The sequence below is a fragment of the Ruditapes philippinarum genome, unplaced genomic scaffold (genome assembly GCF_026571515.1).
Source record: "Ruditapes philippinarum isolate M1 unplaced genomic scaffold, ASM2657151v2 ctg5478_1_1_1_1, whole genome shotgun sequence".
NCBI classification, from domain to species: Eukaryota; Metazoa; Mollusca; class Bivalvia; order Venerida; family Veneridae; genus Ruditapes; species Ruditapes philippinarum.
This window is the reverse complement of record NW_026854748.1, coordinates 52566-66321: the sequence shown is the minus strand read 5'-3', so window position 1 is coordinate 66321 and position 13756 is coordinate 52566. Positions and strand designations below refer to the sequence as shown.

The window sequence follows — 13756 nt, the reverse complement described above, 5'->3', positions numbered from 1 at the left end:
AAGATTATAAGTAACTTATTAAATAAATATAAGATAAGAACTGTTTACATTTCATATGACCTTGACCATGTAAACAAAATGGCAGCCCCCATGGAAAAAGGAGAGCTGAAAACAGAAACACTGACAAACATGTCAAATGGTTCTGATGAAAAACAAGCTGACCTTAGCGCAAATAGGAGAAATGGTAGCTTCATAGATTTATAGCAGTTTTATTACATGTCAATGGCGTTATAGTCAGGCAACCTGCATTGAATTGCTGAATGAAAATTATCAAAGTGCTTGAAACACTACGAACTGATGAAAAGGTCTAAAAGATTGTGCTAAGATTCAGATAACTTGTATTTTAACAACAAAGGCCCATTGGAATGTAGGAATACTTAATTAAATCAAGCTACATGTACCCTCATTTGTTAAGATTTGAGAATTTTTTTTTAAATGTGTCTCTTTTTTTTTTTTTTTTTTTTTTTTTTTTTTTTTTTCAAAAGATAATTTGTTTTTAAAAGGCCTACTGTAGGCCTAAAGTTATATAGTATAATTGTATACTGGCATAACAGAGCAGTTCAAGTACAAAAATCGCAGTTACTTAATAATTATTTTTTATTACGCTCACCAAATAATTTAGTCCTAATTATAAGACCTATACGTAACCTATTTCATATTTATCATTCATTAATCTGATATTTTACATTTTTCATTTTCCATGTTACGTTAGGTCTTAACAGATCTTTGCAAAATCGTGTAGCAAAAAAATTGACATTAGACATCGATTTAGATCTAATGAATTTAAACAATGAAAACAGCGTGTATTCACATTAATTTTGACCCATTATGAACAAAACTAAAAAATAAATACCTTTTTACAAAATAATTGAACTGTCACATCCGAAAAGTCATGATTAAATCCTCTCATTTAATTAAATTCCTTGTACAGCCAATATACAAATGGCCGCCATACAGTGCGCGAAATCTGATTGGCTAATTCAAATGCAAGCGTTTAAATGAGTCCAGAAGTTTCTAACGGAACATTTTTTCAACGAAATAATTGCCCATGCACCGTCAGTGTGTTCGAATATATTTTTCCGTTCAAAAAATTGGAATCAATCTGTAAAACGCTTTACTTAACCAGTATGGCCGATGAGCGAAATAGACTGATATGTATATTTTATTTTTAATTGATAAGTACATTGTTTGAAAGTTTTTGTTAATGATAGACCATGCATTTGAAAGAACAGAAGATAAGCTCTTGAATAAAGCTTGAAAGGCAAGTCAACAGACATTTTTTTAAATTTTCAAAATGCTACGCGTTTTTGAGCAATAACTATTAGACGTCAGGATTGACCAACATAAAACTATAACAAGCCTGTAACGTCTAATCTATTGGACTACAAATAATTGAATGTTACATATCAACATTCGGCTCGTAACACAAATTTTGGAAATTCCATTATGCTCTAAAATAGAATAACCCTTAGTTATGAGGCCTGATATAGGGTACTGAAATTATCCATTATTTTGTATGAAGAGAAGTAGTTCACGTAAATAGAATATAACTCCATTATAATTATACAATGTCAGACATATTTTTCATTTATAATTGTTGAAGAGACCATTTTCCCAGAGGTACATAAATAGATGTAATTCAAGAAAAAGAGCGTAGACTAATCACTGGTATCTATTACCGTTGTTCCAACGCATTCCCATACAATTACATGCTTGTAATGCATGACATTTTACTCATTAAAGCCAGAAAATGATTTAATATAGTAATAAAGGTAAAAATTCTGATAATTTAACACGTTTTCATCACATTGCTTTATATTTTGTCTTGTGCATACTTCTGCTTGATTTGATATCAATTTTTAAAGAATGCAAGTAAAAATCAAGCGTTTAAACAAAAAATACGGGTACTACTTCTGTACAGGAAGTGCTAGCATGCCAGTAAATGCATCATGAAATTTCAATTTATAAGGGAGCCTGGTCTTAGCCTAGTCTAGGACCTTGGGAGTCCTTTTTCATATACCCCCACCACATAAATGTAGGGGGAGGGGGTGCTATACTCATATGGTCAGTTATCATCAGAACACCATTGAATACATGTATTTAAAAATTTTATTCTAACTACAAAAGCATATGTTTACATGTCAATTTTAGATATTAAACGGATATCAAAGAGACAAGTATGCACTGAATCAAACCCATGTGACTAGAGAGAATGAGAGAGCATATCGTATTACACAACAGGGGCTATACTGGAATCACAGTCCTGCATGATCCTTCCATTTTTTAAAATCCTTTATGGTTACCCCTTGAAGGATTGACTGATATGTTCACCTCAATATGACTGTTGGGGTTATTGTTGTCCAGAATACTACTTGTTTTATAAGGCCCACCCCTCAGAAGTATACCCGATGTACCCAGATACTAAAAAAACTGCTTAATGGTACCCAGAAATACTTTTTGTTGCCTTGTATTATTCTAAATAAACCCTAGATTTTATTGCATTATGTTTAATGTTTAGTAGTGTTTAAAAAAATAAACATGTCTTCAGAACTAATGTCAGACAACTTTATGCCCACTCTAAAAATCACATCCATTGAATGATAGTCTCTTCAACCTTGGCTCAAAATGTTCACCTCATCAAGACATTGTTCAGAATCCATGCCATCCATGTGTCTGGTTAAGGTCAATGTCACACCTGAATGTCAAATAATAGACAATATTGTGTTCTGCTCTATAGATCCTTTACCCAGGAATGTCAGAAGGATTTATCTGGCCCCAATAAAGGAATGTATAAATTTGTTTGTTCATACTATCATGTTTTCACTTACAATACAGTTGAAACACAGCTATTTTTTTTTAAATTCTTTTTCTTTTTGTCTAAATATTTATATATAAGGTAGTTTTATTATGTAAAAACTGACTTGACATGTCCCCAACTTTAGATATATGAAACTCTTTTTAGGTACCTAATTAAAGGTAAAAAACTTTTAATCTATCAAGTTTGTTATAAAATCTTTGAGGTTGTCGAAACAGGACTTATAAATTGATTATTTAAATTAATGATTCATTGAGATTTTATATTTGATCGTGTGTTTGCTTGCAAGCTATAATTGACTATAATCTGTTGATAGTTAGGGCCATCCTTAAAAAAATGTTTGTTTGCAGTAACGCGACCGACTCACAAAATTTGCCCCTACTCAAAATTTTTTTTCATGGTCTGAATAAATTTTTTTTTTTGAATCAGAAAATTATGCCTTGTGCTTTGTTTTCGTTCTTGTAAAGGTTAATAGAAGAAATAAAATGTAGGTCTTATTAAATTAGAATTCAGTTATCAATTTATTAATTGTTACCAGATTATAAAAGCATATATTGTCCAGCATTTTGAAATTCCATGCTTATTTGGGAGAACAGTTCAATAAAAAAAAAAACAGAAAAAAAAAAGATAATCGTCCTACCTACCCACCTTGAAAATTCTGGGCCGGGTTACTGCAAACAAACATTTTTTTAAGGATGGCCTAGCAAAAATTATAATCATTAATAAAATATTATTTTTGCAGCACTGTAAAAATTATAAATAAAAATAAAATATTATTTTTGCAGCACTGATGTTTAGTGCAGCTGGTCTGTCAGTCTTGTTTGGTTTTGGATTGTCATTGTATAATGCCAGGAGAAGAGAACCAAATTTATTTAAGAAGGTAGTTTATTTCTTTTATTCATTATTGTACAATTAATTGTAATTTAATAAATATACACACATTGTATCATAGTTTATCCTCAGTGTGTTATCTGGAGTGCAAGTGTTAGTTACTCACACTCAAATTACTGTATTGTCTGTCGGAGAAAAAAATAGAACATGGTCATTGATTAGTTACATTTTTCTTTGGGTTTACATATTGTGATAACAAAATGAAAGTTGTCCATAGGACACAGATGCCCCCACACTGACTTACAGCAGGACAGTTTTACAGAGGGACAGACAAAGGAAATTTTACATGACTCCCCTACCCCTAAGTGAGGACTGCAACCAACCCTCCCCACCTTTAGGGGCACAACTATACATGCTGACCAACAATTTTGTAAAGTTTCATAACTTTAGACACAAAGTGTAAATTGCGAATTTTACTAAGTCAAGGGCAATAACTCAACAAATACTGAATAAATGCATAATCAACCCTAAGTGCAAAACAACACATGCTGACCAACATTTCAGTTAAGTTTCATGACCCCTAGTTCAAATACTTTTTGGGCCACTCGTGAAACAAGTTGAAATTTCAAATTTTAACTAAATCTAGGGCAATAACTCTACAAATAATGAATAAATCCACAAGCAAAACCCCAGGTGCACAACTTCATATGCTGAGCAACTTTCCTGTAAAGTTTCATGACTCTATGTCAAAAACTTTTTGGGCTGTGCATGACACAAATTGAAAATTGCAAATTTTTACTTAGTCAAGTGCAATAACTCTGACAAAACTAAATTAAACCATAGGTGCACAACTTGAAATGATCAACACTCCTGTAAAGTTTGTTGAGTCTAGCTCAAACTCTTTTAGAACTCTTTTTGGAATGCACATAGGCACTGACGGACAGACAAAAGCAAATCTAAATGCCCCCCCCTCCAAAGTGTGGGGGCATAAAAGTCATATCCATATGCTCATACACTGGTCCATTTTTTTCTTGGGTTTTCATATTGTGACCACAGTGGAAAAGTTTTTTGCCTATGATAAAACAGAGAAAGAATATCAAAACACTTTGCATAATGTATCCTACTTTTATTACAATATACAATTACACATGTAATTTTATAATGTATTAAACCACTTAAGACGAAAAATGAGCTATAAACTACAATTCCAAATGTGAATAATAAAAAAGCTTTAACTTCTAGGAATGGATTTGAGAGTGTTTCAATAAGTTTATAGCATCAAACATAATCATACTAAAATACATTTTGTATAAACTAAACTAACTTCGAAAAATAATGTTTGATTATGCTGGTTTCAGTACGTACATAATGTACCATGATGGGTTGTTACCATGGTGATTGATATGAATTCTGTGCAATAATTAATGTACAAATAACTGCAAGCTTCTCTACATAAATTATCAAGCAATATAGACAAAGGCAAATGGTACTTTTAACTATTGCCACACTAAATATTTTAAATTAACTTGCAACTTAAGATCTTTCAACTTGGACAAAATCAGTCATCAATTTTAAGGAAATATTAAAGCAGGACACCTCCAGATTTAGCAGCATGCCTCCAGATTCATGCTAATTTTTATGAAAATTAAAAAATAAAATATTGTGAAGTGAGTAAAGAGAACAATTTTCACATTGCAAACAACACTAGTCTTGTAAATTACCAAAAAGAGCTCAAAATATGCAAAAATTGCCCTTACTGCTTTAGTAGCACAGTTGAAATATGGTGAAAAATACTTCAAAATATTTTAGTTCATCTGGAGGTGTGCAGCTTTAAAATGTGCACTGAGTGCAGATTATGATACAAGGAGGTGACTCAAAATAGTTCAAGAAAAACAAACTCAACTTAAAAGAGCTGAGATTTTTTTAAAAAGTAAAAAGATTCAAGATAAAAGTAATAACTTCCATGTTATGTTCATTTTATGACTGATTTAAAGTGATTTTGCAGTATTTTTCACCATATTTCTACTGCCTTAAAAAATAGGCTACAAAAACTCATAAAAGCATGTTGTTAAAGGAGTTATAGTTGCATTGTTTTCATTATATATTTCTGACAGGTGAATGCTGATGGGATATCACCAGAGGAAGGAACGGTGTTAGCAACTAAAGCTCTAGCAGTGGCAACAGTATTGTCTGTCTCATCATTTGGTCTCATGATTGTTGGTGTCTTTAAGCTGATGGGTGTTAATAATGTAAGTACATAGTACACACCTATTAAAGTGGCTTAATTAATCCTTTATGGCATTTTGTATAATGTGGGCTATCTGGTGGCAATAAATGAAGGGAATCAAGAGGATGTCTATTGTGTGTATGTTTAAAATAAACAGACAAGCCACACAAACACGAACATTCAGTAATTATTTATTGCATATGTTTCAGCATTATGCCTTCATCAGTGTAAAACATAATAAAATAACAGATGTTAAGGGGGACTTATATTTGTGATAAATGATGTGGGAAGACTTGAGTTAATATTTTGACCATACTTTGCTTTCCTGGATGTTCAGATACAAAAAATATGCTTATTACATATCATTTCAAAAGATTTAAGTATTTTTCTGAAGGCTGAATTGTTTAATACTTCACATAAATTAAAATGATAATACTTGTGTTGTCAGATATTGACACAGTATATGTTTTTTATGAAAGTGTGTAAAGTCACTGATGGAGACAATTGGGAATCATGCAGTAAGGATTAGATTAAGATATAATACTTCTTTCAATTAGTTTGAATAACAATAGTGTTATTAGATATAAGGGCAATCCCATTCACATTGACATTAACAGACACTTGGTTAAGGTTATGCATCCATGTTCATTTAGCGTTAAGGGAATTCAATTAAACTTTGCAACCGCCTTGAGCCATACTTAGGTGATTTTGTAAGACCATAACTTGAACAGCGGAATATTCATTGTTTTAAAAATTGACAAAACACTTTGGAGTATTTTGAAACTAAGCACATTTGTTTTTGATTATTGATAGGTGATATTTCATGACCCATAGCTTGAACAGTGATGAATCTTTTCTCATAATCACAAGTATTCACTAGAAACTTTACACACCTCATGTCTTCAACATCATTATTACAGGTCACTTACCAAGGCATGATTATTACAGGTCACTTACCGGGGCCTTTAATTCTAACATGAGTTATTATGAATTATTGGTCTTTATGAACTCATAGACTTTGTGCATGGTTTTCCATCTCAGATTTGAAGGTAGTTAAACTTAAGTGTTTCTAAAAAGAATGAAAGGCATCAGCCTGATACTTTGTTATGTTGTAATGTCACAATAAGAACAAGGAAGGTAACTAACTCTTACCTGCATAATTTTGAAGCCTCTTTTCTTCTCTTTTTTTCTTTATTCTGCAGCATAACCAAAACAATTTAATAGGTATTTATAAATTGAAATTTTATATGTGGATAAATTTAATTTGAGAAAGTACAGAGCTCTCCTCTTGGTAATTTTGAAGTTACTGCCTTTTTTTACTTTTCTAAATGTATATTCTTTTAATTTTTCATTTCAGTTTCACGAGTTTCATGCCAAATTGAGAGAATATTTTCCCAAGAAAGAATCAAGGGGAAGAGTTGATTTTAAAAACCTTAGGGACTTAGCTGATTATTTAATTAGTGAAGACAGAAAAGCTGAGTTAGCAAAAAAGAAAGAGGCGAAAGACCAGTCTTGATTATAACTGATTGTTGAATAAAACTTGGTGCAGATGCAATACAGTTCCATGTGTATAACTATAAAAGTGGAAGATCAGAGATGGTTGCCATGGAAATTTGTCACATCATGAAGGGATTGCATTGTCTTGTCTTGTCTTGTCTTGAGACTGCATGTTTTTTGGCAATTGCAAATGATTGCAGAAAAGCAGTGAGATTCTAGAAGAGTGCTGTTTGGTATTCAAGTCTATAAACAGTGCTGATAAAAGTTTTACAGGCTTGCTCAGTATGCCATAGGGGTTTAATAAGTGAACTGTGAACATGGACTTCAAACTTTCTCAGTCAAAATATTTAGTAAACACACTATGTCTTAAAATGTTTTATATTTACAATGAAACAGTTTTATGCTTAATTTCACAAACAAAAACTTCTTGGATTATTCAGAATTATCTAGCTTAGTCAGTATGTCCTAAAATTATATCTTAACTTTTTTATGATATTGCAAATTTCATTTTAATATAGTTAGTGGCTTTTACTTAAAACATTATGTTACAATATTTATTTGAGTGCAGGGTTTTTAACCAAACAGATCTTATTATTACACAATGTAGAGAAAAATGCACCCTTAATAATGATGCATACTCACATGATTTTATCTGTAAATGCCTTTTCTCCCCTTAATGCATACCTGTATGTTATGCAATTATGAAATTTGATACGTGAACACTTCTTTATGAGTTCTACCTGCCACACCCATTTTTATTTGATCAAAGTTCAAAACATATAACTGGCCACTGAATCAAACTGCATTGACCTTGAACTTTCAAACTTTGTGTGTTGATGAACCTTCATGAATCTTACGAGCAATACCAAGGGCACAATGACCTTTGTTGACATTATTAGTTTAAGTTTTATTTCACGGTGAATTGAAATCTAATATGTAAATGTATTCAAATGAGTTATGCCTGCCTCACCTATTTCTGGGTCAAATGGCCAAGGTTAATATAACGTTTAATTTAGATTATCTATATAGATGTATGTATGTATCTAGAAAATATTCAGTTTATCATCAAGCTGTGAGAAAAGTCATTGGTCCTTGGACAGATGTTGTATTTCTTAGTAAGTAAGACCATGTTCTGAGCTGTTTCAAAGCTACATTGTGCAATATCCATATAATGGTAGCAGATATTCTTGTTATTGGAGGTTCATACTTTTTACTGAAAATAAAACGAAATATATATTAATGTTTAATTATCTGTGATAAAGAAAAAAATAATAAACAAATTAAAATTGTCATCACTGTTTGTTCTTTTTTAAGTAAATATTTTTAAGTGAAATACAGTCTTGGTTTGTTAAAAGTAAACATAGTTCTGCAATCAATATGCTCAATTTGACTAAAAACCACATTACAGGTTAAAGCAGCCACCTCCAGATTTATGATTTTTTATGCCCCCGCCATGTAATGGCCGGGGCATATAGTGTTACCCTGTTCCGTCATTCCGTCCTTCCGTCCTTCCGTCCTTCCATCCTTCCGTCCTTCCGTCATTCTGTCATTCCGTCATCATCAGTTTCCGTTCATTATCTTAAGAACGGTTGCACACATTCAACTCAAATTTGACATATGGATATGTCATGAGAAAATACAGGTCAAGTTCGAATTTGGTCATGGTTCGATGATTTTTGGCAGAGTTATGCCCCTTTTACTTTGAAAATAATATGAAATTTCAGTTTCCGTTCATTATCTCCCCAACGGTACAACACATTCAACTCAAACTTGACATATGGATATGTCATGAGAAAATACAGGTCAAGTTCGAATTTGGTCATGGTTCGATGATTTTTGGCAGAGTTATGCCCCTTTTACTTTGTAAATAATATAAAATTTTCAGTTTCCGTTCATTATCTCCCCAATGGTACAACACATTCAACTCAAACTTGACATATGGATATGTCATGAGAAAATACAGGTCAAGATCAAATTTGGTCATGGTTCGGTGATTTTTGGCAGAGTTATGCCCCTTTTACTTTGAAAATAATATGAAATTTTCAGTTTCCGTTTATTGTCTCCCCAATGGTACAACACATTCAACTCAAATTTGACATATGGATATGTTTTTGGAATGCCCAGGCCAAGTTCGAATTTGGTCATGGTTCAATGATTTTTGGCAGAATAATGCCCCTTTCACTTTGAAAATAATATGAAATTTACAGTTTCTGTTCATTATTTACCCAACAGTGTTACATATTCAACTTAATTTTGACATATGGATATGTCAAAGGAATGGGCAGGTCAAGTTGGAATTTGGTCATGGTTTGATGATTTTTTGGCAGAGTTATGTCCCTTTCTTTTTGAAAATAATATAGATACATCTAAGGAATAAGCAGTTTAAGTTTGAATTTGGTTGTGGTTCAATGATTATAGACAAACTTATCTTTCCGGAATGTTGGAAAAATTTTGAACTTTCAGTTTCAGCACTCATACTTTTAGCCATTATTTTGGCTACAAATATGCAATATGCTATTTTTAAAAGGTTAAGACTGAATAATTTCAGTGCCTTGAACATTGTATGAAAATGGTTAGTGTTAACATTGAAAAGTTTTGAGGGCTTTGAACTTAAAATGAAAAAAATAATTAATGCACCATCTGAAATTTTGGCTGCATGCGGGGGCATCCGTGGCATGATGACACATTTCTAGTTTCATGAAAATTTTGAAAATTAAATTAAATTTATAATATTAGATAGTAATCAAAAGGAAGCAATTTACACATTATAACTGGCACTTACAACCCACATTAATTACAAAAAGAGGTCAAAATATGCAAGAAATGCCCTTATTTAGTAACACAGTAGAACTATAGTAACACAGTAGAACTATAGTTACAAAGTTAATGAAAAATTCACAATTAATCGCTCAAAACATGTAAATTATTACTAGAATTTCTACTTTTCCTGAAATATTAGTACATTTTTCACAAGTTTGATTTATTGAACTATTTTCGCTCATCTGGAGGCATGCTGCTTTAAGTGTGGGCAATGTAAGGGTGGCAGGGGGAGGGGGGCGTAGGCTGTGCCAATGGAAGACTGTCCTTGAGAAGATTGAGAATTTATATTAGTCATTATATAGCTCAACCTCTAGCTCAATATGTGAGCAAGTCAGGGGGCTCTCCCGAATGGGGTAAGATGGCCTATGGGAATGAGTCATTTGCATGTAGTCCTAAATACCCAAATATATAAAGTCAAGACTTCAAAGCTTTTTTAATATAAAGACACATTTTCCATTATACGTTCGACCAACATGTGTGTCTGACTTGAGAGTGACGATATGAAAGGCAGGCCCTTTGCTGACATAGAAGCCCTTTTCAGGGCTACCTTCTTACCATGTTGTGTAAGGTTACTTTACATTAAAGTTCTCATTGGCTGCCAGACAGCGACCTACTTTTAACTCTAAATTCAGTATAAAAGTATTATCTGGTTAATAATACGTGGAAATAGCATTGAGGTAAATTATCAGGACTTTGTGCTTCAAAATTCCTTTCACGACAGTGAAATCTGCTTTTTATGTTCTTGCGGGCGAATGGACCCTCATTTAGCAATGACTACAGACTGACAGTTTGAGTCATGAAGTAAACTATCTTGCCTAACAATGGATGTATTAGTTTAAGTATTTTGACGAGTATCTCACCATGTTAACTTTTATAGTAATATGTAGCGGATAACGACCAAACTCGCCATAAAAATAGCTGCAATTTTGTGGAATCTTTAACTCCAAATAATCTCCGCAAAAAATGAATATGTTCTTATTCTATATATTTAGCGTCATGCATTCCCCTTATATCAAATCAGTAGTTCTGTATTTAAAAAAGAACGTTTTTAAAATGAGATCAATCACCTTGAGCGATTCTGTTTTGAGTTTTAACCCTTTACCTCATATATACGCGAAACAACGCATTTTCGACCCCCCCCCCCCCCCTTTCTAAGCCTGAAATAGTGAAAACATGTCCTATTTGGGCCCCAAACACATGTTTTCGTTTGAGAAATGTTGCTTAAAAAAGTGAGCACTTTTTCGACGCCGCCCTTCATCCAAAAGATACATCAGGGGGTTGCCAGAAGGGGGATGTGCCCCCTTCTGTTTGGGGGGTTTGAAGGGGGGCGGAGTGCCCCTCATCGCCAAGAAAATTTTGGACTTATGAGAGGCTTAAAATGACCCCAGGTCGATCATAAGGTAACGTGTAACCAACACTGAAAAGCCTTTGACTCTATCTCAATCCCTTGAGAAGTTGCAGCACTTTGAAATAAATTTTGATGGAAAAAATCAAGGCAAAATAGTGATTTTTGGCAATTTTGAGATGTCCCCTCGTTGCCATGGTAACAGGAAATTTAAGACTGAGCATGTCGTTACAAAGGCAATGGTCCAGTCAACATTTGTGCCAAGTTTGATTAGTATTAAAGCATTTTTCATAGTTTCATAGCAGATTGAACTTGTAAGAGGATACTTTTCAGTGAAAATGGCCATTTTTCACAATATATGTTCATGGGGGAAAGGGTTAAAAGAAAGTTGTTCAAAGGTATTTGAATGAATCTACAAGTACATTTGGTGTCCGTCCTGTAAATATAAAAACTATGTTCAGTATACCTGCTTTTTAAAACAAAACAAAATTAATGCTTTTGTTTTAAACGTATTTATTATCAAACCCTATGTCAATATCCGTTAACATTGCCTGTAAAGATTTCGTAGATTTGCAGGTGAGGTCGCATGCAAATGAAATGAGAAAAAGTTCGTTAATTGTAAAATACTTTCTTAGTCTATGTTAATACTGTCTCAAAGATCCTTGACGAAGAACATCATCAGAGATGAGCTCGGATATTCCCGTGTTGGCCAAGCATGTGAGGATAAGATAGTCAGAATATACTCTATGCCTTATACATGATTTGGCATTCGAGTACATTGATTTTATTGCTTGACAAAAATCGTGTGAAATAAGCTTTTGCCATAAAAACGACCTGAAGCATTTTTCACAATCATTTAAAAATACAATATAATTAATTACCAGAATTTAGAACGTTTGATATAACTGTGTGAAAAAAAAATAAAAATACAGACACAGATATCAAATTGTTCATTCCATTGTGTTTGTGCTGACGGTAATTTCTTGCATAGCAGACTGGCGTTTCCGTGAGTTTTACCCATGCCAGAAATTTCATCTGGCATGGGGGGTGCCAGATGAGTCGCGTGCCAAACAACAACGTCATTTTAGCGCACTTTATGAATGAACCGCGTTTAAATGACGTCGTTTTAGAAGGGAAATATGTGCTTAGGGTGACGTCATTTCGCCGTTGTTATTTAAGTTGTAAGTTCATACGCTATTGTAAGAAAATAGTTATGGATGAAATGACTTTAATTTCCATGAACATATATCATATTGATGTAAACCATTTTAGATATGAAATAATATGACAGAATATGCAAGAAAAAATATCTAACATATGTTTGCGGTTCAGACCGGAATATCCGTCCCTCGGGAACCCGCCCATGGGCGGTAACTCGGCAAGCCTCGTTACCGCCCAATGGGCGGGTCCCCTCGGGACGGATATTCCGGTCCGAACCGCAACATATGACAGGCGTTGCGGTTCGGACCGGAATATCCGTCCCGAGGGGACCCGCCCATGGGCGGGTTCCCGAGGGACGGATATTCCGGTCCGAACCACAAACATATGTTAGATATTTTTTCTTGCATATTCTGCCATATTATTTCATATTTTAAATAGTTTACATCAATATGATATATCTTCATGGAAATTAAAGTCATTTCATCCTTAACTATTTTCTTACCAATCTCCACGCAGTGATCTCCCCTTAATTCTTCGGCGTAGATCTCTGCCACCAAGGTCCCAATATATCAGAATTTCTGATATAGAGCTCTACTATATTTTTTCAAAAATTGTTTTATCTACTGCTTTTATCTATCAGATAAGTTTTCTCTCATTTATGTAACAATGTTTATGAATAAATAAATAAATAATATGAATATTCAGAAATAATTTTAAAAAATATGAGATTATTTTCTACCGAGACGATATTTTGATATTTTATATTTTTTAGCTTTTGAATTTATTTTCGTTATTTTGTATACTTTCGATAATTTTTTGATAAACTATATCGAACGTAGGCACTAAAAGTTAAAAATAAAACAGAAAGAGAAAAATAACGTTAGATTTTCTTTGTAACGGTCGATATTTACATTTGAATTTCGACGTTACGTCATGTGACGTCTTTGAAGGCAGTGATTACAATTCTGCCAAGGGAGGTAATCACTGTGAGGAGTTTGTTTTCTTACAATAGCGTATGAACTTATAACTTAAATAACAACGGCGAAATGACGTCATACTA

General features: G+C 33.1%; 1 protein-coding gene across 1 annotated transcript; it reads left to right on the top strand.

Moving 5' to 3' along the window:
- The first annotated feature begins 29 nt into the window (after positions 1-29).
- LOC132740929 (transmembrane protein 242-like) lies at positions 30-8662 on the top strand. Its single transcript, XM_060728992.1, has 4 exons — positions 30-184; positions 3601-3695; positions 5761-5895; positions 7231-8662. The coding sequence occupies exons 1-4, from the start codon at positions 79-81 to the stop codon at positions 7387-7389; spliced, it is 495 nt and encodes a 164-aa protein (XP_060584975.1). The 5' UTR covers positions 30-78; the 3' UTR covers positions 7390-8662.
- Positions 8663-13756: the final 5094 nt, after the last annotated feature.